The sequence below is a fragment of the Benincasa hispida genome, chromosome 3 (genome assembly GCF_009727055.1).
Source record: "Benincasa hispida cultivar B227 chromosome 3, ASM972705v1, whole genome shotgun sequence".
Lineage (NCBI taxonomy): Eukaryota > Viridiplantae > Streptophyta > Magnoliopsida > Cucurbitales > Cucurbitaceae > Benincasa > Benincasa hispida.
The window spans coordinates 11,540,199-11,564,956 of record NC_052351.1 but is presented as its reverse complement, the minus strand read 5'-3'; the positions used below and the strand labels follow the sequence as shown (position 1 = coordinate 11,564,956).

The 24,758-nt window shown below is 33.6% G+C and overlaps 3 protein-coding genes and 1 pseudogene across 8 annotated transcripts; 3 read left to right on the top strand and 1 right to left on the bottom strand.

Annotated features, from left to right (window-relative positions):
* The first annotated feature begins 206 nt into the window (after positions 1–206).
* On the top strand, positions 207–1,549 carry LOC120074590 (annotated as a pseudogene).
* A 4,753-nt stretch (positions 1,550–6,302) lies between these two features.
* Positions 6,303–7,648, top strand: LOC120074553 (probable F-box protein At4g22030). Its single transcript, XM_039027710.1, has one exon. It carries the CDS (start codon positions 6,342–6,344, stop codon positions 7,605–7,607), a length of 1,266 nt encoding a protein of 421 aa, XP_038883638.1. The 5' UTR covers positions 6,303–6,341; the 3' UTR covers positions 7,608–7,648.
* A 10,075-nt stretch (positions 7,649–17,723) lies between these two features.
* LOC120074097 lies at positions 17,724–19,946 on the top strand. 6 transcript variants are annotated; one of them, XR_005480888.1, is made up of 8 exons: positions 17,724–17,994; positions 18,086–18,108; positions 18,312–18,564; positions 18,668–18,790; positions 18,866–19,024; positions 19,142–19,319; positions 19,486–19,591; positions 19,737–19,754. XR_005480888.1 is itself a non-coding variant. In XM_039027093.1 (8 exons), the coding sequence occupies exons 1-8, from the start codon at positions 17,896–17,898 to the stop codon at positions 19,764–19,766; spliced, it is 966 nt and encodes a 321-aa protein (XP_038883021.1). In that variant the 5' UTR covers positions 17,732–17,895; the 3' UTR covers positions 19,767–19,946. The 6 variants fall into 6 exon arrangements, 5 of the variants coding, with proteins under 5 accessions (XP_038883021.1, XP_038883023.1, XP_038883025.1 ...); XM_039027093.1 differs by having other exon boundaries at positions 17,732–17,994; positions 19,142–19,314; positions 19,737–19,946; XM_039027094.1 differs by having other exon boundaries at positions 17,850–17,994; positions 18,086–18,182; positions 19,142–19,314; positions 19,737–19,946.
* On the bottom strand, positions 19,930–23,798 carry LOC120074096 (U3 small nucleolar RNA-associated protein 6 homolog). The gene is made up of 6 exons (XM_039027092.1): positions 23,251–23,798; positions 22,398–23,051; positions 21,651–22,097; positions 21,228–21,400; positions 20,466–20,652; positions 19,930–20,177 (listed from the first exon to the last, which is right to left on the bottom strand). The coding sequence occupies exons 1-6, from the start codon at positions 23,653–23,655 to the stop codon at positions 20,085–20,087; spliced, it is 1,959 nt and encodes a 652-aa protein (XP_038883020.1). The 5' UTR covers positions 23,656–23,798; the 3' UTR covers positions 19,930–20,084.
* Positions 23,799–24,758: the final 960 nt, after the last annotated feature.

The window sequence follows — 24,758 nt, the reverse complement described above, 5'->3', positions numbered from 1 at the left end:
ACACCAAATCCGAGAGAGAAGATATAATATTTTTTAACAAATGGGAATTATTAAAATTAAAAAGGGAAGAACGAGTCACGAGTCAGCTAGTGAACCGAGTCAATTCAGCCCGCTTGTCTAAATTTCTTCGTATCTGACCCTTCAATTCATTTCTCCTATAAAATCAGCCACCATTTGGCATTCTCCCACCAATTCAGTACCAAAAATTACAAAAGAAATTTAAAAAAAGCTCAAAATTTGTTCCAACAATGGCTTCCTTACAAGCTTCATCTCTCCTCTTAGCTTCCTCTTCTTCAAGAAGAACAATTACCCAAGCCGCAATTCACATCCCAAAGCTTCCCAATCTCCGAATCTCAGCTCCCAAACTCCCAAAAACTTCCACCACTTCTGTTAAAATGATTGAAGAACTCTGTTTAAACCAACCCATTATTAATGTGATTCCCACAGAATCCCCTTTCAAATCACAGCTTCAAGCCATCTTAGACGCCGTAGCCGACCGTGTCGAAATGCACAACAACATCCGCCAACAGCGAGACAATTGGAATTCACTTTTCCTTAATTCCATCAACATGATCACTCTCACCGCTTCCGCCCCTCTCGCTGCTGCACCCGCCGTCGGTGCCCTCGGAGCTCCTCTTTTGGCTCTGAAATTGTCATCGGCTCTGCTTTTCTCTGCTGCAACAGGGATGCTGGTGATGGTGAACAAAATTCAACCCTCACAACTGGCAGAGGAGCAGCGAAATGCGCTAGATTGTTCAAGCAACTCCAAACCGAAATCCAAAGCTTGATTATTGGTTGGAACTACCACTCAAAGGGACGTGGATTCCGCCATGGAAAAAAGTATTGGGCGCTGATAAAGCATACCACTTCCTTTACTTGGTGTAATGCTTGAAAAATTCCCTAAACATTCGAGCAGCTTCGTGGTGGCCAATTTCTTCTAAAGATTTTGCATCTCAGACGAAGAACGAAAAGGCCCATTTTGATGGAAAGCAACGTCGTGATTCCAATGGGTGGAGCGATGAACTTGAGGCCGAAATGAGAGAGGTCGTTGAAATCGTAAAGACAAAAGACGCTGAAGACTACGTCAGACTTGGGAATTTAGTTTTTGAAGGTTAATAAAACTCTGGCTATCTCGGGCCCTGTCTTACCGGAATGGCGGCTTTGAGTTCTGCTTTTGTGGGGTGATTGGTCATCGGCGGGGATGGTGGTGGCGGCGGCGGCTGGATTTTGGCGGCAGCCGTGAATGCGTTAGAGCACGGTGGGCAGATTGAATGGTGTTTGAGATGTATAGAAATTCGGCCGGCTTTTTCGGGCTATTGGAAGAATCCATTAGAGGGATGCTTGAGGAGAAAGATTGGGAGAAGAGAGAAAATGGGCAAGTGTTTGAAAGGAAAGTAGCTTTAAAATTGGGAAGAAGCTTATCTCAGCTCAGACAATTGGCTACCAAATCAGCTGCGGCTAGAGAAGAAGGGATTTCCATAGATGAATTTGCCAGCAAGCTTTTTTGATTTTTTTTTTTCTTTAAAGTTACAATTCGTTGATTCTTTGAGATGGGAAATGTTATGTCCATCCAATCATGTAAAGAAAAAACAACATTATGATCAATATATTTAACCATAACTTTTGTTTAAGGTTTTTTTTTTTTTTTTTCCTTTTATTTTTAAGAGTTGGGTAAAGATTCTAATCTCTGGCCTTTTAATGGAGATATCATAGAGATTTAACTAGTTTATACTAGGTTCAATTTGGCTTAACTTCAAACTTTTTTTAGTATAATATGAATGGAGAGAATTCAAACGGTAAAATTCATGATAATTAACACTTGTTATATGAGTTGACCTAAGTTTTGACATATATAACCTCTTTGTATTATAAAGATTTTATGATATAATACATTTTTTATCTTAACCAAGCTTTTATTTGGTCCAAGGTTTAAAAATATACTTTCAGCTTACTAGGTTAAAAAAACAAACTTTAGATAGTTTTTTTTAGGAAAGTTGGTTGTCCAACAAGAATATGGTGTGTTTATGGATGATGGGACACTGGTAGAGATGTCCATCTCCCCGCAGAGAATCTCCCATTAGATGGAGAATGGAAGAGGGAGTGGAGATAATTTTTTTCTCCGTTGACTAAACGGGGAAGGAGACGGGAATTATATTCTCCGTCTCAGTAAATATATTATATATTTATATAGTAATAATAATTTATTATTATTATTATTAATAACTCATATTCTATTTACATAAACATAATATGAGTTTATAATAATAATAATTATTATAATTATTATAATAGTTATAATTATTATTATTATTATTTTACCTATATATTTTTTTACAAAAATTGTGGTATAAAAAATTAGTTATTTTCTAATTTTCAATTCAATCTTTTTGTACTTTAATACATTTCTAAATTGTTTTTAACATTTAAAACTTTCCACCTTAAGCCATAAATGTTGGAGTATTTAAATGGAAAGCTTGACTATGATATTGTAATATTTGAATTTTAACTTTTAGAAATTATAGGATTAAATTATATTTTTACACATATAATAGTATTATTTTTATAATGAATTTTTATACTATTTTCTTTGAATGAAAAATTTATTAGAAATAACTCATTTAATATATATAATTTTATTTGGTTGAGAATAAACAAAATTGTTAAAAATGAATATATTAAAAAAAAACAAATGGGGAATATTTCCCGTGGAGAATCCTTCCCCATCCCCACTATGCCTGTGAACATCTGACATTGGAAAAAAAATTCTAATTATATTGTTGTGTAGAGAATTGTCCATACGACCTACTTTCATTGTTTGTCATAATAATATCATTTAAGAATAATAGGAAATTAAAACGGAAAGGGAGTATGAAGAAATTTTCGTACACTTTTACCCACTTATAATTTATACATTGATCCAATATTGAATTATATTGTTGAATATAATCCCATTCAACAAGCTATTACTTCTCGCTCAAAATTCTTTCCTCCCTCCTCTCTTCTTAATCAAAGTCTATTACCGAGTCTAAGTTTAGAATTCAAATTCTTAAACCCATATTTTCATCTCATTATCTTTTGCTAAGTTAAACTTCCATTTTTTAATTCAAATATATATATTTTTCTTCATCATTTCATGATACATTAATACAAGCTGATGATAAGAAAGAAGAGACAATAGTTTTAAATATATATGATAAAATAATATTATCGTTCTTTCTTAGATATGGTAATATAAATATAGATTAAAAAATAAAAACTAGAAACTTCCATGTACAAGAAAGAGATTAATAATGTGATTTACACTGATGTAATGGACCGTGGATAAATTATTATCAACCAGGTCTAATTATTTGACCAAGCATCTAACCCATGTCAATTAAATTAGACCAATTTATAATATAGGACATATGTATTAAAGAGTAATAAAATTTAAGCAACTTTCTATTTTACGCCACTAAATTTTTGATATCATATCAATTTAAAATAATTAACATCCTTTTTTAGATTTATTATGAAAGATAATTATTTTAATTAAACATTTAAATTTTTATAAATCAATTGATTCGTGAAAGTTTAGAAGTTTAATTTAAAAAAATATAAATCTGATTAAAATTAAAAAGATGATGTAAATTAATATATTTATAATAAAATTTAAAATAAATGACCTGCGAATGAGATTTGAGAAATGATGGCGATAGCTAACCACAACAGCTTAAAAAACGGAAAATCAACCGACAGCTTGCGTGTATAGGTCTTGAAAGTTTGCATGGACAGATTAAAATATAAAACAAATTGTCAAACGTCAACTATAAACAATTTCGAATGGAAACAAAACAAATGAATGGTCAAACATAAATACTTCGTTCCAACAATAGCTCTTACGGCGTCGTTATGCACCGGACCAAGTCCAAGGAGATAATTTCTAATAACTCACTCCCTATCGTTCTCTATTTTTCTAGTTTAGTCCGTACTCTTGAAAAGGTTTCATCCGTTAGATGAAATTCAATTGTGTGATTCTTTTATATATGATGACATGATATTTAATTAGTGAATTGAAAAAAAAAATTAGAGAAACTAAGTCATGTCTTAATACAATTAATACAATTTCGTTTTTAATTTTGTCTTTCCAAATTTGTAATACTTGTCTTTTTCTCCATTTTTGTAAATATTTTTTAGATTTTTCTATTTATAAATTTTTCTTATAAAAAAACTTTACTTGGTTTTTAAAAAATATGAATAGAAACTAGGTAATTAAAATATGAATAGAAACTAGGTAATAAAATAGAGAATTTTATGGATGAAAATAATGTTTATAAGCTTAACTTTTAAAAGCTAAAAATAAAATGGTTATAAAATGAGACAACTATTTAAGATCTTTCATAAGTTGTTCAATTAATTGAAACCTTCTATTAAAATTTTGTTTTAAACTTGTTGGTGGGTAACTTTTACGCACATGTATATTTGTTTTAAATGTAAAGGTTAAAGTAAATTAGAGAGAAATGTGAGAATAAAAAACACAATGACGGGTTTTCATTGAATTTAAGCGTTTTTCACTTGCTCGTCTTCCTCTATTTTTCTTTACTTTGCTACTTTGGGAGATTTTTTTTTTTGGAGAATGATAATTTTATTTAGTGATTTCGAGCATATTTTAAAGGAAAATATTGGGATGCATCTCATATGCAGTTATTTTTGTCTCATCCATTTAACTGTCCAATCACAAGTTGTCACATGAAAATAAAGTTTTGAAAATATATTTTTGGGAAATCACGTTTTTTGTCCTCGAATTTTGAAGAATATGTGCATATGGTCCCTGAGTTTTCAAAATATATTTTTTTAGTATTTAAGTTTTTTAGATTGGTTTATTTGGTCCCTAAGTATTCAAATTATACATTTTTAGCTCATAAGTTTTTAAAAACATATTTTAATGTTCATGCATCAATTTATTATTATTATTATTTTAAATTAAAAAAATATATTTTTGTAAGATTACCTCTTCTCTCTAAAATTAGTTTTTAAACATATTTTTGTAATTCAGAATTTCATATAATTATATAAACTGAAAATAAAAAATAGTACATAGACCTTTTAAATTTATTCTTAAAAATATAAGGACTAAAAAAAGTACTTTTTGAAGACTTGGGGACTAAAAATGTATGTTTTGAAAACTTAGGAACGAAACGTACCTATTCTTCAAAATTTGGGAACTAAAATGATAATTTTTTTCCTATAATTTTAAATCTTTTTTTTTTTCCTTTGTATAGTAGGGATTGCATGGAGATAGACTCTACCCAAATATTTAAATTGAATTGAGTGAAAATGCTACAAATCACCAACAAATGTCTAATTGTATTCACTTATGAATGCTCAATATTTAAATTGATTCCCTCACCTAACATATTGTAAAATAAATGATACAATTATTAGTTTGAAGTTTTAATTAATAAAAATCACAAAAGTGTTATGTGGTAATTGAACTTTTTTCCTTTTAAGTATATTCACTCAATTGAAGAAAAAAAAACACTAAGTTGATGTATTATTATATTATTGTCTTATTAACAAATTTAAACAAAACGTCAAACGAATATAGCTCAATTAATATATGAGTGTATTAATAATCACAAGACCTGTAATTCAAATCCTCCCTTAAACAAAGAAAATTAAACATGAATGGGTCAATCGAAATAAATATTAAATGATGATACCAAATTTTGTCAATGGATAAATTATGTTTCATTCATAAAAAATATCTTAAAAAACATGGGTACTTGTTTTAAATAAAAAAATTATTTAAAATATTTTTAAATATAGAAAAATGTCACTGTCTAATAGTAATATTTATAACATATAGATAGTGATACTTTATTATATTTATAAATAAATTAACTTATTTTACCATATTTGAAAATACCCATTGACATAATTAGATGGATACAAAATGTTAAAAGGATTATAAACGAAATTTTGAATTATCATACAAAGAAAAAGGAAACCTACGACTTCAAAATGTAAAGCCAAAAAAGAACAAATCATCAGTCAAACATACAAACATACGTAATAATACGACATCGTTCGTATGAGAGACCCAATCCGACTGAGAAATCGTTCGCTTGAACCGTAAACAATTGATGATATTAAACGTATAAATGGGGAACGAGTCACGAGCCACGAGTCGAGAGTCAGCTAGTGAGCCGAGTCAATTCAGCCTGCCAGTCAAAAGTTCTTCATATCTGAATCTTCAATTCATCTGCTCTATAAAATCAGCCAACATTTGGTATCCTCCCACTTCAATTCAATACCAAAAATTACAAAAAAAAAAAAAAAGCTCAAAAATTGTTCCAACAATGGCTTCCTTACAAGCTTCATCTCTCCTCTTAGCTTCCTCTTCTTCAAGAACAAGAAGAATTTCCCAAGCCGCAATTCACGTCCCAAAGCTTCCTAATCTCCGAATCTCAGCTTCCAGACTATCAAAAACTTCCACCGCCTCCGTTAAAATGATTGAAGAACTCTGTTTAAACCAACCCATTATTAATGTGATTCCCTCAGAATCCCCTTTCAAATCACAGCTTCAAGCCATCTTAGACGCCGTAGCCGACCGTGTCGAAATGCACAACAACATCCGCCAACAGCGAGACAATTGGAATTCACTTTTCCTTAATTCCATCAACATGATCACTCTCACCGCTTCCGCCCTCTCCGCTGCTGCACCCGCCGTCGGTGCCCTCGGAGCTCCTCTTTTGGCTCTGAAATTGTCATCGGCTCTGCTTTTCTCTGCTGCAACAGGGATGTTGGTGATGGTGAACAAAATTCAACCCTCTCAACTGGCTGAGGAGCAGCGAAATGCGGCTAGATTATTCAAGCTACTCCAATCCCAAATTCAAAGCTTGATTATGACTGGAGCTCCCACTCAAATGGACGTCGATTCCGCCATGGAAAAAGTGTTGGCGCTCGATAAAGCATACCCACTTCCTTTACTTGGCGTAATGCTTGAAAAATTTCCCAAAACACTCGAGCCGGCTTCGTGGTGGCCCAATTCTTCTAACGATTATGAATCTCAGACGAAGGACGAAAAGGCCCATTTTGATGGAAAGCAACGTCGAGATTCCAATGGGTGGAGCGATGAACTTGAGGCCGAAATGAGAGAGGTCGTTGAAATCGTAAAGACAAAAGACGCTGAAGACTACGTCAGACTTGGGAATTTAGTTTTGAAGGTTAATAAAACATTGGCAATATCGGGCCCTGTTCTCACCGGCCTTGCGGCTTTGAGCTCTGCTTTTGTGGGTGATTGGTCATCGGCAGGGATGGTGGTGGCGGCGGCGGCCGGATCTTTGGCAGCCGCCGTGAATGCGTTAGAGCATGGTGGGCAAGTTGGAATGGTGTTTGAGATGTATAGAAACTCCGCCGGCTTCTTTGGGCTACTGGAAGAATCGATTAAAGGGACGCTTGAGGAGAAGGATTGGGAGAAGAGGGAAAATGGGCACGTGTTTGAAAGGAAAGTGGCTTTGAAATTGGGGAGAAGCTTATCTCAGCTCAGACAATTGGCTACCAAATCAGCTGCAGCAAGAGAAGAGGGGATTTCCATAGATGAATTTGCCAGCAAGCTTTTTTGATTTATTTTTTCTTTTGAAGTTCTGATTCTTTATTCTTTGAGACGTGAAATGTTAAGTCCAAACAACTATGTAAAAGAAAAGAAAAAAAAAAAAACAACACTAACAATATATATAACTATAATTTTGGTTTGAGATGCTTCTATTGATACTCCTATTTCTATACTTTCCTCTCTCATTCACTCATTAACAAAAAATCTTAAAATATTTCAAAAAATAAATAAAAATAACTTACCATGAACAAATTATGATAAGAAAATTTAGTGGAATGCACAAAAAAAATAGATACTTCTCGAGATGCACTTAAGTATTTTTTTTTTCTTTTTTTAAGTAATGTCTTTGATGCATATTGGATTGCACCGATTCTCATGTTGTTCACACCAATCACATATCATAAAAAAAAAATCAAAAAATTTAAAAAAAGAGGGGAAAAAAAAGGAATTTTACAATTATAATGACAAATTGGGATTAAACAACTAAAATGTAGAGCATAAACATCTGCAACTAGCGAAGTTTTTTTTTTTTTGGTTAATTTGATGGATCTTTGACCTTTGATATGGCTTGTTATAATTTTTATGCATTTTAAATTGGAAAAAATTTGGTGCAGCCTATAGTTTGACCAGCCTCCATGTATTGTGCCATGTGGCACAAAATTTGTTTATTTAGAAAAAGAAAGGAAAGTACGGGGATAGGTTATACCTAATCATTCTTCATTTAAATTTAAATCGATCACGTTTTAGGTTATGAAAAAAGATTAAAAACATTGTTTAATCGTTCTTCTTCTTTCAATAATGTGAATGAATTAATTTTTACTATGTAAGACTATGTATGAAGAATTATTTGGGTAAATGAAATAAAAAGAAAAAAAAAATCTTATCTAATTGAGATTGGAGAGAATTTATAATTTGAATAATCTTTTTCAATGAATTCTATATTCATCGTCTATATTACTAAAAATTATTTAATAAAATACATGAATTAGCTAAACTGACATCAAAACGATAGGAAAATGACGTTGGACACCATGTATATTTATGCTTATATCACTCAAATATATGATATACATTGGGTGCACATTAAAATTAGGACATGACTACAATTTATTAATGGTATATAACACAACGAATTACACCACACTCTATATTAAGATTTATGTGAAATAAACATACGGTTAGATAAACAAAAATTTATAGAACCAAAAGTGCAATATATTATTTGTACCGCAATATTTGATTTTTGACAAATAATCGTAATCAATGTTAAATATATTAATGTGATTTGTTTTGTATACAAAATATATCACAAAATATATTTATACATATAATAGTGAAATTTTCAAATGTCAATAATGAAAAGAGAGAGGTCAATACATAATTTTAGGAGAGAAGTATGAGTGCGAACACTGATACAAAATCATGTGAATTGAAAAACTCTTCCATTGTTATTTTTTTTAATATGTTTCCGTATGATGGTTGTTTCATGTTCATCATTGTAATTCAATAAAGGTTAAAATTTCTACCTATTAAATTGAAATTAAAAAAATGAGTTGAGTTGAAAAAAATAATAATAAATATGAAAATGACAAGTGTCAGACGAACAATGCAGTGGATGAGACGATTACGGATACAGAGACACTAACTCCACTGTAATTCTCCCAAGCTGCATCTGTTTGAAACTCAACCCATCTAGCGCGTAACTTGTAAACTTATTTCTTCAAACAATCAATTGAAGATGAGAAACATCAAAATTTGGTTCGAGAGGAAAGATAGGAGATTATATGGTTCCATCATCGAATGGCTGTAAAGTGCCTAGAAGGTCTGTTCTTCTCGGCACTTACCATTTTCACATTTTTTTTAAAAAAAAAATTTGGTCAACTCACCTCATTTTTTATTTCAATTTAATAGGCAGGGATCATCCCTAAACTTTATTCAAATTATAGGAACCAATATTTGACGTTGAGGAAATTTGGGACAAGGAATTGGTTATTAGTTGGGGTTATAATAGTATGTGTTTGGAGTGTAGATTATTTTAGTTTGGGTTATAATAGTAAATACTGTAACAAAAAATTTAAAAATAAAAATTATAGCAAATAGTAAATACTATAGCAAATGGAGGTTATGAAATAGTGTGTATTGTAGCTAATTGGGAGTTTTGAATTAGTATTTACGGTAGCAAGATGTGATTTTTATAATTTTATAATAGTCTTTGTCCCAAATGCCTCTTTAAAAGTAAGGAGATCAAAATTAAAGAACCATCATCATCAAAGTACAAAGACCAAAATGATATTTTAATTTTTTTCAATGGAAGAAAATGTATGATATTCATAAACAACCAAATACTATTATTTTTTAAAAGTAAGGAGATCAAAATTGTCACGCTTGCTCTGTGAAACATGAGTAAAACATAAACAACCAAATACTCTAAGAAATTTCAACGAGGGTTTGTAACCATACCAAGCCTCAAATAGTGTTTGTTCCTTCACTGCCTTTGTCAGAATCTTGTTTTAAAGAAACACAACCGTGTTTGCTGCCTCTGCCCAAAACTTCTTTGGCAGATTTTTCTCATGCAACATGCATCTTAACATCTTCAGGATGTATCTATTTCTTCTCTCACTAACTCCATTTTGTTAGGATGTGTAAGGGGTTGTAAGTTGATGTTCTATGCCTTAATTTTCACAAAACTTGTCAAATTCTGCTGAAATGTACTCCTTCCCATTGTCGGATCTTACAATTTGAATTTTGCCGCAACTTTCATTCTTAATTCTTGCTTTGAACTTCCAAAAAACTTGAGCTACTTCTAATTTAAACTTCAAGAAAAAAATCCAGTACATACGGGTGAAGTCATCAATAAAGGCAATATAATATAGACTACCTTTTAAAGAAGTGCGGTCCTACAACATCTGTGTGGATAAGTTGCTACTTGCAAGTGGCTCTCCAGGTTGACTTTGGGAATGGATTCCTGTTTAGTTTTCCAAACTGACATACTTTGCAACTTGAGATTGCATCACCAAGCTTGGGAACATCAAGTGCTAGCTCCTTTTCACTGTTGCGGAGGCCGTTCGTGGTGCTTGGAGGAGTCCGTTCCTGTTGCGGAAGAGTTCGTGACCGAGGGGATCGTTGAGGATGAGCGCGAAGTGTTCTTGTTGTGTTTGTGCGGTGTTGCGGTCGTGTAGATCGAGCGCTCATGGTTACTGTTGTTTGATCAAAGTTGCGCATTGGATCGTGGAGACGCTTCTGCCGATGTTCGTATAGAGTTTGATCTCTGTTCTTCTACATTTTTCATGCTGCAATTTTTCTGTATATTTGTGTAACCATTTGTTTTGAAGTCGACTGTAAATGTATTGTTGATTCATGATTGTAATTTAGAATAGTCTTGCTTCCGCTGCTCATGGAAATCATCGTTTCCGATTTCCTTCACTTTTAGTAACAATAATTCCCGATTATGTAGGTTTCCACTTCTCTTGCAAGAATCTACTTAGGCTCTGCTTCATAATGTTGGGGTTGATGCTCTAAATCTCGTAGGGTCTTATAGTTTGTAAATGTTTTTGAACGAACTCATTGTTTATTTAATATATGATATTTTATTCCATATTTTAGTTGCATTAACCACAAACCAATAAACTAACATTCAAGGTTATCTTGTAGCTTAAACATGTATGTAGAGACATACGGGTGGATCATGTTTAAGTAATAACCTAAATGGTCTGTAGTAGATGGATAAGGTTGGGTACCTTTCCTTGTGACACTACGAATATGGCCTGCTTTGTAGATGTTACAATTATTGTAAAGTGCTACAAATGATCTGATCCTGACCATTCATGTATAGACATGTGAATGGGGATATTCTAAACAAAGGGGTTTGTATAATACCGAACCACGAAATGTTTAGTCTCATTATATAACGTTGTTCATAATAGAGACTTACATTTCACCAGGATGATCATAGGTAACATGACTTGAATCCTGAGTGAGTTGTGAACTCCTGCCTATGAAAACGATCCTTTGATTTATATATTAAAATTAACTTATTTGAATTAGGGAGGCTCCCTCCTCGCTTTTTCCTCTCTACGTGGTTGGTTGGTAATATTTGACTTTTTAAATGAGAGAGACTCCTTTTTCACTGAGATAGACAGAAACGTTTGAGAAAGAGTTGTTCTTAGAGATCAATCACAATTCCTCATTCTTTTTTCTACTCTCAATTCCTTCCTTCATTCCAAAATAGCCAGAGTCCACCACTCCTGGGTTATCTACCTGAGAATACCAAGGTCACCATCGTGGTTATACCCGTTTCTAGTTCAAGGGATTCTTGAAGATCTGTCTTTAGAGGTAAGGGTTTCTAAAACCTTTTATTTTTAAGCATGTTGTAATTTATGTAAATGCATAATTTGTTCTTTCTTTTCTATAAAAATTTCATTCTATGAAAGATAGGAATTGGGACGATCCCACTTCCGCTCAAGGTTCTCTTTAATGAGATCCTTCATATAACTCATGTTCATCCAAATATAAGAGCCCGAATTCCACCACGTGAAATTGATCCAACACCTACCTCCTTGCCATAGGGACACAGGGAACACCCTAAGCTGTAGAGGACGACACTCAACGACATACCATATAATACCACTTGCTCTAATATTCCCAATGGCTCAATAAAACTGTAGGCTTAGCTCCCTTTCTTTCCGAACCTAAAACATCCCTCATAAGTACTACCTTTAAGAACACTTAAGTTACTTACTCCGAACTCCAAGTCTCTGTGTCTAGTACATGCGTAACTTTCATGTTTGCTCCGTGTTGTCTGCATTCTGGTCTTTTTTTCTAGATAACCCCATTAGTAGTTTGCACCAATTTAAGTCTCAACATTTTTTGTTCATCAACTTCATCTAATAAATGGGAGAGCTAATGTAGCTTGATAACCACATGCAAACTCCATAGTATGTAAGTTAAAATCCTAAATCTCCATGAAAAACCAACCTGCGAATGCAAAACATAACCTCTGAAGTTTGGTTCAAACGTTCGATCCAACCATCAACATCTGGGTAAAAAGTTGTACTGAATTCTAACCGATGTATAACTCTTTCTCGTGAAGTGGTAACGCCTTCTATTTATAACTATAAAACTTAGGATGCTGAAAATCAACAGTACTTTAACACAATCATTCTAAGAAACGTCATTAGCTGAAGAGATTTTATTTACTAAAAACATGTATTTGAACTAGTTGTGCTAGCATAGAGAAATTCTCATACATGCGGCAAAGCAACTGCTCGTATACATCATAATCCCAATATACATAACAGAGCAATTCTGGTCAATTGGAAATTTCTTCTAATTTAAGGTGTCAATTGTGATTCCCCATTTAGTAACTACATGCCTAAGAAACAAATTTGTCCAATTAAGTCTCATAATCATTAAAACTTGACACAAAGCTTTCTACTGTCAATAGTTGAAAAACTTAGTCGAGACAACCCTCATGCTACTATTTAGTCCTAAAAAAACCGCATATCATTGTTTAGAACCTACTCCAAACGAGCCTAAAAACCTATTTCATAATAAGGTTCTTAAAGTCCTTGGATACTATAGAGCATGAGTCCATCTAAAACACATTACCATAATGCCAAAATAATAGTATCAAATCTTGAAGATAGTTTCTAAGATTGAAATCTTCCTAATTCATAAATCTATCTCAAGAATATCTATCTCCATAAAGTCGATCAACTTGTCATCCATGCTAGAAGAAATATATCATATGTGGTGCTCCATGTCTAGAATTTGGAATCCGAATTTGACAACTAATGGCCCAATATTCCCCTACGATCTAGCTACACTACCATACTCGACTTTTAAAAGTCGATACATAAATGTATGGATTTCATTTCCCTTCTTGACAAACAAAAACCGATGTGCTTGAAGACAAAACAACAGTGCATAAAATGAACTTCACTAAATAGTTTATGTTTCTGTGACCTAGGTTACTTCATCCCATCTATAACCACTTCTTGCTATCAACTTGGGCCACATTCTCGAGTTCATCTCTTGTGCCACTAATCATCCAGAGAGATCCACCTACTTTATTTAAATGTTAACACCACTCCTTGTATGCTTCACCCTAGGTAACTTCCACTCTTCACTTAAATTGATTGCACACTAGTTTCTAGTCAGAGCTTGCGCCCAAATTCACAATCACTTAATCCTTGATAACGCCTTCAACGATTTATCTTTCCACTACTAAAGCGTCAACCTTCCATTTTAATAGTTCCTAGCAATCATTGCTACTAACCACTCTCTTTTAGATTATCCCTTCTTAACCCTTTGTTTTGGACAAGATTTCCATGTTAAAATTGAGCTTCACAACCAACAGCTTAAGCAATTTCTTCCACTAACACATAATAAGGCCCAAAGTCCCAAGTAGTAATTAGATTACTTATACTAATTCTAAAGGCTCGCAAACACTAAATTCCTATTTTAGAAGGTCAAACCAAACTTATGTACTTATAATCTCAAAACATTAATTCCCCTTATCTTCTAAAAATAATAAAATATTTCCTATGTACTTTTATTTTCCCTACACTTATCTTTGTTAAGACTAATATATTCAAGGGGCTTTTCCTTTTTCCATGTGTGACAATAATCCATACTAAGTGTAACTCTACTAAACTTCTTACAGATCTTACCTTTCCCACTCGAAGTTTCCATCTTGTGTAGAATTCACCTTTACCACTTATTTTTGCTTTAAACTCCAAAAGTCTTCCTCTCGGTCCAATTGATCAATTCCAAACCTTCTCACCCTAACAATGACATGAGTAGGACCCACAATAATATGATGTTCTCAATTAAAAAGCCACAATATTTTTTTCCTCTTCAAGTCATGGGTACTTTGTTTAGTCCATCCACCTCAACCTCACAAAAATGATTATAACATAACAAAAGCTTTACTCAAAGTTTCACTCAAAAGCCAATGACTTCAATAACTAGCAACCTAAAACTTGGGTCTCTTAAAATACATTTTTTTTTCTTATTTCCATGATAAAGACAGCTACCTTAATTTCAATGTAAGCACGTACTTCATTGTGACAAAGTTTCTTTTAGCACCACCACTTTCACTTTCTACTAAAACATACCACAATTTCTTTAATTGATTATCATTTAAACATGCAACTTTGTTTTCTTGCTTAAACAAGTACTTCCTTTTCTATTTTCACTACTGTAATGCCACATAGCTTTATCACAACTTAAGATATTTAAACTAAAATATATGTTCTTTTTTAAGATAAACTAGTGGCTAGTGACCTCATAATTTTTTTTCGCATAGAGTCATAACTGAACAATAATCTCATACTAGTTTCTTTCAAGTCATTAAACGATCAATTAGAACATAATTAGGGCATAAACTAAATAAATACTTTTATGCACAACTTTTCATTGAAACTTTCTTACTTGCCGATGACGAGAATCTGTTTATGAGTCACAAGAGACATTTTGGACTTACAATGTAAGTTAGTCTACAAAACCTAAAAACTTAGGCTTTGATACCAACTGTTATGACCCAACTTTTAGAATAGGAATCAGACTACTACTATATGTATGCATAAATCTCAAAACAACGTTTTCATAAAATTTAACTAAATTCAAAAGAATAAAATAATTTTTTATTATAAAACCTATAACTTTAATTTAAAATAAATCAATGAAAAATCGAATGAAATATTCAAAGAATTTAAACGTTTAATTACAAAGTTAAAACTTGAAAACAAAAGAAAAACATATGTGGAAGCATTGTCAAGTCCCAAGGCCCAATCACTGATTCCTCTTGTCATTCGTCATTTCCTCCTTTCCTTACTTAAAAAGAATATAGATAAAAGAGCGATTATAAAAATACCCAGTGAGTGACCCACTATTGGGTCCATTAGGTGTACAGGTTAGTATCCCTATCAAGACAAAAGTGTGCATCCCGACATAGGCATAGGCATAGTCATAAGGTGCGAACCCGAAGGCACGCTTTTATAAGAAGTGACTCCGAAGAGACACAATAACATAATCGTAGGTGGCGATCCCATAAGGACGCTGAAACATACCCAGAGGATGAAATAGTCTGATAGGAGTGCTAACAGCCACCATCAGTCTACATGCAACACACATCCTCCAAGTTCATATCAAGCCACAACATAATATAATAATCACAGTAACATAACTCATGAGTATCCGGAACAGTCTCCACAGTCATCCATCACTCAATCATGGCAGAACATTCTATCATAATAGAAACATGTTTTCAGTGTATTCACAATCTTAACATCAACTTGGGGTTCAAGGACGAGCTGATAGTAAATTATTTGCCCCATTTTAAGCACAAATAAAATATCCAAGTAAAGCAATCTCCAACAAAAGTCCCGATTTAAAATCTATAATAAAAAAATCCAAATTTAAGTTCAACTCATAGGGTTTAATTTCATTCACCAAATTAACCAAATAACTCCAAATAAATTTACCCGAAGAGATCCGAATTTCTTCCAAAATTAACACGGAGCTACCAACCAAGTGACATAGCGGCGGCCCCTAATAAAAGACAGCGACGACGATGACTCAGTGATGACGACGGTGGACTGACTGCTGCAATCATGAACACTAAAGATTCCCCTTTTCCTTCTTAAATCATCGTAAAATTGCCACATTTTTTCCCTTCACCGTAAAATAAATCCAACCTCCCAGTCTTCCAAGTTAAATTCATTTTTCATTAATTGAATTAAATCCACATCTTTTATCATATTTAATTTAAATTGAATTATCTCAAAATAAATCAATTTAATTTCTAAAATTCAAAGCACAATCTCAAATAATTTGATACAATTAAATAGAAATTACCTGAAAAAGGTTAAAAGTTACCACCAATTTTAAATTTCAAAGTTAAACTTACAACATTAGATTTTTATGTGTGTGTTTAAGTTCAATCCATCACTTATGTTAGTTGTAAATTGTAATATCTTGTAGAAAATACTTGTCCACATTCATAATTCTTAATATATCAATCCAAACAAATCTTAAACTTTAAATTAAAAGCTTGTAAAATTAATATACATATAAAATTAGTAATTATTTATTCTATGTTTCAGAAAATAATTATTATTTATTCTAAAATAGCCAGATTAAAAATATACATAAAAGAAAGGACAAAATAAAGCCCGGTGATAAAAATGAGACTAAATCTAAAACCTATATTTCTTTATTGAAAATGTTATAATATCACCGTATTTCCAATTTTCTCCTTTCTTTTTTTCTAGAAAAAAAATCTCAAAATGGTTCGAATTGATGGCTCCTAACTAATTAGGGGTACACTCGAAATTTGGCCTCACCTTACAAAACGTTCGAAATTTGGTCTTCTACCTATGTCAATTGCGTGTGAAAGTATCGTTTTAACCCCAGAACACTTGCAAGGCCAGACACAAACTAGGTTTTCTCGTTCTTTCCTCTTGTTCCCCTCGTTCTCTAATTCACGTTAGTCTCCTTCATTTTATCCCTTATTTTGAATTCTTCTTCTTGTTTTTTCCTCTTGCTTCTTCCACTCGCTTCTCGCTTCTTCCTCTCATTTTCTCCTCTAGCTTCTTCCTCGTCAATTTTGTAGTTTTTTTCCTTCATTTGAATTCTCAAGCTCATTTCTTCCTTTTGTTCCTTGGTTTCACTCTCGTTCTGATCACACCCAATTCACAATCTTAATTTGATAAGAAAAAATGTCGACATAAACAACAGAAATCATTGAAAAAGGAAGAAAATCTTGCCGAAAAACAAAAAAAAAAAGAGGGTGAGAAGGAAATCTCATCGAAAAATGAAGAAAATAATAGCGACATAAACATAAATCGTCGGAAAAGAAAAAAAAGAAGATTGCTGAAAAACAAATTAACGTTATAAATAGAAGAAATCATTGAAAAAGAAAAGAAAGAAAAAAAGAAGAAAGGCAATATATATATATATATATATATATATCTATAAAAGAGAAAGAAAGAAGAAAAAAGGGGGAAAAAATAAATTCACAAGGTGATAATATCAATGTGAGAAATCGATCAAGTTCAGAAATGGAGTAAATTAAAAAGTGAAACTAAATTTGGAGATGATCCTAAAAGAGCGATTGGTACCAAATTTTCCCTTCGAACTTGTGGGGCAAGCAGAGGAAAGAGAAGAAAGAAACATAAAACAAGAATTTGATTTGATGGGGGTGGGGAGTATTGGGCAACCATTCGAAAAATTGGTGGCTTGGGATTCATTTACGATCGGCTCTCAGATTCTTTGTCCACTAAATTACAGATTTTATGGATTGTAATTGCCCGCCTTTCTCAACTAAACTACTCCATATTCACTTCCCTCCATCTCCGCCCTCTGCATTTGATCTTCATCTGCATCTTCACCAGGTTCGTCTCTTCCATTTCTTTCTTAATTTGTTAGAATCAGCTTCTCGTATTCTTGATACACAAACCAAATGATTGCTTTCTTGCTGGCTAGGTCAATGAAGTGCCTCTTATATGGTAAATAAGAATAATAGTTAAGGATAATTTCGTTGTCAATTCAATTCCTTCGGTTTGGATATTCTAGTTCAAAGGTGATTGGTGAATGATACCGGAATCCATTTCTTAACTCCATTATTGGTGGTTTTAGTGTAGGGGGTTTGATTTGTGATGTTCTTTGTTTTTTCTAAAGGTTTAGTGTTCTGTCTTGCATCTGTTTGAAGGAAATTCTATGATGGTTCAGTCATGTTGACGGTACATTCTCCGGGAGCTAACAAGAAATTTCTGGCATGTCTAGACTCTATTCCGCTGCCTGAGGCATCTCATGCTAATTCCCTTATTTGTAGTACCTCAGTTTCTCTGTGCCCTCTAAAGAGTTCTTGCAACACCATTTTACACAATCCCTCATCTTTCAAGAGGTGTACTCAATTGAATACTCATTGTGTTTTGAACCGATTCGCTTTCAGAAGATGGCTAGTAAGTAGCTATTTGATTCCAGATTGAGTTTTGACATCTGTTTGAGATAGTCTCCCGCCTAAATGTATGGAATAAGTGAAATATATTTCTTTGAATATTTCAGTGCCGCTCAGATAGTTCCGCACCTCCTTCAGATGACGAGTTTCGCTCTTCGCGCAACATAGCTATCAGTTTGTTCAGACGATATCGGAACTTTGTTGATCGAGGAGGAGGTGACAACCTAAAGGTACATTCTGTAGTTGACTTGATCCTTCCTGTTTTCCTGTTGTCTTCCTAAACTAGCATGTCTGATAATTATCAGGATTTCATCAGTGCTGGAGTGAATGCATATGCACTTGGTTGTACTGATGAAGGATTAAGAAAAGAACTTATTGATATGAAGGAATCTGGTCTTGAAATTGAAGTAATGCAGAGTTTTGGTGGAAGCACTGGTTTGAAATCCAAAATTATCTCAAGGGAGGTATGTTGCAAATGCGCCCCCATCTGACATGGATTGTTAGACAATTTCCTGAACCTTGATTCTAGGGTGTGAATGAAACTTCATTTTGTACATTTGTCCTTATTCTTCTATGTGCAGATTGAAGAATGCATTCTATGGTTGAGCATTATATTCATTACCATCTTGTGTACACCACAACCAACTGTAGTTAGATGGTCATCAACACCTCCGGTGTCAGATGAAGTAAGGCTTCAGTGGAAAGGCTTTTGTGCTCTCATTGCCAATGCATATTATGTACGGGGCATGGCATGGTAAGGTGATTTTTATCACTTCTCAGTTTGTGAACTGCTCATTCATAGTCGCATCTCGAGTTCAAGTTCAATTGTCGTCTCTTTCAGATGTTAAGAAATGAACTATTAAATCCATAACAGAGGATAACAATTTTAGGTTTGAGCTAAACTCTATTTGTTTTTCTTATGAAGGCTGCCTGTAAAGACTCTACAACTTGAGCAAGTGGCAGTGGTGGGACGAGCTGAGGAACCTTCAATAGTCGCTAGCCGAATGCGCATAGTGTTCAGTACGCTTGAGGTAAGTCAAACTGATAAAAGTTCCATTGATCATCTGCTACTAGTATATTACTGTTTTTCTTCTGCTTTGAGATACACTTTGTTTGTTATACAAGTTTTTATGCAGATGTAGCATTGAAGTAACATCTTCATTGTAATAAGTGCAGGTAGTTAGTCCACAATGGCCTAAAGCATGATGCTACTTAACCAGAGATCCTTCTGCCAGAAAACTTGCCTAGCTACCGCACCCCGATTAAACTTGTAGATTGTGGATAAGTTGAACTCAACATTCTCTCTGGCTCAATTTATAGTAAATTTGTGTACTATTCTTTAAGCAGTTCTCTTTCCTTTCAAATGATATTTCTTGTTAAAGTTCAGAGATTTGTTTTATTCATATCCTATCGGCTACAGATGAAATTTCTCTGTTTCCAATTGACAACATTCAATCAATTAACCATTCTATATAAAAGGTCAAAATTGATTTGATAAATATACAAGAAAAAGTTTATAAAAAATCACAAATCTGAGGAAGTAACGAGGGCTGTAGCATCTTTTAATGTTTTCCTTGCACGCCAACGAATTGCAGCTGCGGTTTCTGATGATCCTATCTGTAAAATCAGCAGGAAGAATGAACTCATGAATAGATTGGAGGATAAGTGGAGAACACGTTCATGTAAAATGCAGCAAAAACAGCAATGGTGCAATTAGTTTGTTCTGCCATTAGCACGTAATTAACGATACGGACATGATGGTTGAAATAATACATACAGGACGGTCACAACGAACCAATGGTAAGAGACCCCCGATAACCATGACCAATGGGGGAGGACTAAAAAGAAAAAAAAACAATTAAGTGGCATGCACATTTCCAGATTACATAGAAAATGCAGGGTTACCTTAGATTCCATTGTGTAGTACTCTTGCCATAAGCTAACATCATCATGGCCATAAGTTGTAAGTGCAGATTCAAATAGCTTTCGAGCATTTGCAAGACCATCTTTATCCCCTATAGATGCAAGGTTCGATTCCAGCTGAATACACGTTTGATACATAGCAAGCCCTGGATGGGGTAATCCAAGAAATCTGTTGAAACAAGGGAAAACATGGTTTTAGAAACTGAACAAGGCAACTTTGTAAAGCAGATATTCTTATAAAAGAAAATCGAGAAGAATACCATTTTGGTCCGCTAAAACTAGGTTCAAACTACTAATAGCAACTAACTCTAAGGGTTATTGGAAGTACAAAGACTTGAAGACCCCGTTGAATAACCATTTGACTTTTTGTTTTTGTGTTTTTGAAAATTAAGCCTATAGGCACTACTTCCATCTCCAAATTTCTTCTCAGTTATCTAGTTTTTACCTATGATTTAAAAAACCAAGCCAAATTTTAAAAACTAAAAAGTAACTTCTAAAAACTTGTTTTTGTTTTTGGAATTTGACTAAGAATTCAACCATGGTACTTAAGAAAGATGCAAATCATTGTAAAAAATGGAGAGGAAATAGGCTTAATTTTTAAAAACCAAAAACCAAAAACCAAAAATGAAATGATTATCTAACGGAACCTAAATGTTTAAAATTATATGGACTTGTAGAAGTTGACTCAAAATGAGATACCAAAATAATTTTAACCAAGAATTGTCGGGTGTTGGAATGACATACTTCTTATACACTTCTCTTGTACGCTGAATTCCATCTTTTTGTAGAACAAAATCAACAATGGCTGAGGAGAGTGAAAATCCATCCTCATTTCCACCAGATTTAGCCAATGCCAAGAGAGAAATTTCCACCAATTTGTCAAAATAATAGCTCTGATTGGCAAAAAACTTGAGGACCTGCAGTGGGTTAACCAGAATAATATGGGCTCAGGTTTTTACTTCTAATAACCACCAACATCTCAATATCTCGAACATTTTAAATATATTAAACAAGTAAGCTCGACGGAGCAATGCCGTGAAAGCATTTTAATGGCAAAGACCACATATCTTGAACCAATAAAATCAGCTTAATTCTAAGATCGATAATGTTTTTCAGAAAACTGAATATATCAGGGCTTGGAGTTTGGTTAAGGTGCAGTAAATATACCGTTAGCCACAGGCTCCCAGATTCTGAAACTGAAAAATTCTTCAGAACCTCTTTTGTCAGTTCAAAAATGTACTTCAGATCATCTTTACTTGGAGAAGGAGAATCCTTCGAAATGCATTTTATTTCTGTGGAAACTCTCAATACCCATAACTTCACAGAATTAGAAAATTCTCCACTGCAAAGTCTTTCAGCAAGCTTCCGTGCTTCATCTAATCTCCCAAGTTCCAGATAAAACAGAACATATTGGCATGCTAAATCGTCTGTAATATGTCCTAAAGTTAGAGCCTTTTCATACACCATCAAGAGTCGTGAAGTAATGTTCTCAGTATGAGTAGATAGCCCAGACGTTTCTTCTCCCTTAACAGGGGTAATGAGACCCATCAAAAACTTCACATACAAACTAAAAATTGTAGATGAAGGCACACACTCCAGGCCTTCCTCGTAGACCTGTTGTTGATTAGCATGGAAAAAGCAAACCTTAGACACTAATAGAGAAAAAGCAAAACCATAGATACTCATAAAGAAAAAGCAGGCACATAAGTTGTATACATAATTTTTATTTAGTCGTGTTTTAAGTCAACAAAGATCGTTCGTGCTTTTCTAAAGCTAATAATTTTCCAATTAATGAAATATATGCGTCCTTAAACTACCATTTTATCATCAATGAAGAAAATGATAGACATAACTCATAAGATAACTATGCAGATTTGATATGATTGTGATTTCCATCATGCATAAAATTCACACCTGGACAGCCTTTTCAATCCGAGAAATTTCCTTTATAGCACTCATTCCCTGTAAATTTTCAGGATTATACTGAAGTCTAGCCAGCCAATCCCAATATTGTGGTTCTGTACCGAAGTCTCTTTTTATATCCTGTAAGATTTTTGACTGCATTTCTTCCGAATGAGCTAAATCCATTGCTTCCAATATTTCTAAGACACGCTTTCTCAGACTAAAACTAGAAGGTAGAGCTTCAATTGCTCCATTGTAGATAGTTTCTAAAATGTTTGAACCCTGCTCTCGAAACAAATCTAATTTGTTCTTTGACTCCGTTTCAACAACTGATCCATCATTATCTTCCCTTGCTTCACCCATTGGCATAAACAAATCTTTATGTTCTTCTCTCCACTGTTTCTCCTCAGCAGCCATATTTTCACGGACCAGACTTCCCTCGTCCTCCCCAAGGGCAACCTTTCGAGCCTTCAACTTATTAAGATAAGTAAGTTCCATCCGTAAATATTCTACCCAAAGATCCTCTGAAGTTGGGCAAACTCTCAAACCACTTAACATGAGAGAACGTGCTGCATCCACATTGGTATTATGATCAAACTCCCAAGCAGCAGCATATATCCAGACCCCTGGAACTTTTGGGTGGAATCTAATCAGCTGAGCCAGAACCTGCAAAAGTTGAAAGAAAAACGATTAATATCGACACAAATAACCTCAAGTATCAAAAGACTGACTTCAACTACCTTCATATTATCTCAGTTCTACAACAATAGGCCCAGAGATCAAAATGTACATTAATTACTCCTCTTCTATATCTAAATACCAACAGAAACTATATTTAATCCGAAAGTGGAATACAATGTATTACCTTCTTCATTCTCCCGTTCTTTCGTGCTCTACAAAACTCGAGATAGCGAAACCAAAGGTCAATATCACCCTTATACCTCGTAACCGCAAGCCGATAAATGTACAAGATCCTTTTCACACCTGCGAAGTCGGAGATAGATTTTCTCATCTTTTTATTTCCCTGCTTCTTAAGTTCACGAGCCACTGCCTTCTTCCTTAGATGACGAAGCGATTCCAAATGGATCTCATAATCGATATAGGCCAAATAGTCCTGCTTAAGTGGACATGGGCGCTTCAGACGGTACTCAAACTTGCGCCGCTGCTTTACAATCTCAGCAATCTCTCGCCGGGAGAAAAGGCCACGTTGCTCGAGGTCATCGAGCTCGTCGACCATGCTCTCGAGGCGGAACTGCACAACGTCCGCCATGGTCTCGTTGGGTAAGAAGGGACTCGGCGGGAATGGAGTTGAACGACGGAGGAGGGCTTTGCTCTCGGAAACGGCTTCTAGGGCGGCGACACAGAAAGGTTATGAAGAAGACGAAGAGAACGTCGAATGGTTATTGGTTATGGGCTGGGTCGTTTAAACTACTTACAACAATGTTAAAGCCCAATCCTTTGCGTTTCTCGAAATTTGTGATATATCACTTAGACGTTCAAATGACCCAACAATTCAAATAATCTAGATTGAATTAGTTATATTTTTAGGTTGGGTTAGACTTGTTCTACTTTTGTTCGGTTTGGTTAGGTCATAATATATNTATATATATATGTCAAGTTTGACAACTTTGGAATAATTCAATTTTTAATATTTTTATTTTAGAACGGTTATAATGTTTGTCTTTGATTAAAATTTGTAATAAATTTCATAGATATTTGATATTTAATATTTGAATTTTATGAGATTTTTTAGTTATTAGTAATGTGTTGTAGATAAATTTAAATTTTTTAGTTAAAAAGAAAAAATATAAGTTATAGCCCAACAACTCACCCCAATCTAATCCAAATTGGATTGGGTTAAAGAATTTATTCAAGTCTTTTGAGTCACCGACCCAACCAACCCGAATTTTTCGGGTTGGTTCAAAAAAACCTTTAATCCAACCCATGTACATCCCTACAATAAATATACAGAGTAATGGCAATGGACATCATTTTTAGAGTTAATAATTAAATATACATTAGCAAAATGTAAAAAATGGAAAAATAAAAAATGTATACTGATGATAGACTCTATGCTAAACGACTTCTACTCGTGATGGATTCTATTGCTGATAAACGCCTATCACCAATAGATCCCAAGAGCTGGAACTAAATTTTGCTATATCTACAATTTTTTTATTATGTTACATCTATTAATACTTTGGGACTGATTGTTAAATTTGTAACTATCAATATTTTTGGAAATATAGTACTTTTTGAAATTTTAATCAACTTTAATTATGATAATCATGGTATCTTCAGTTTTTATTTTTTCTTTTTTAATACAAAAGGAGCATAAAAATTTGAAGTATAGTCTTTTTTGTTACTAACACA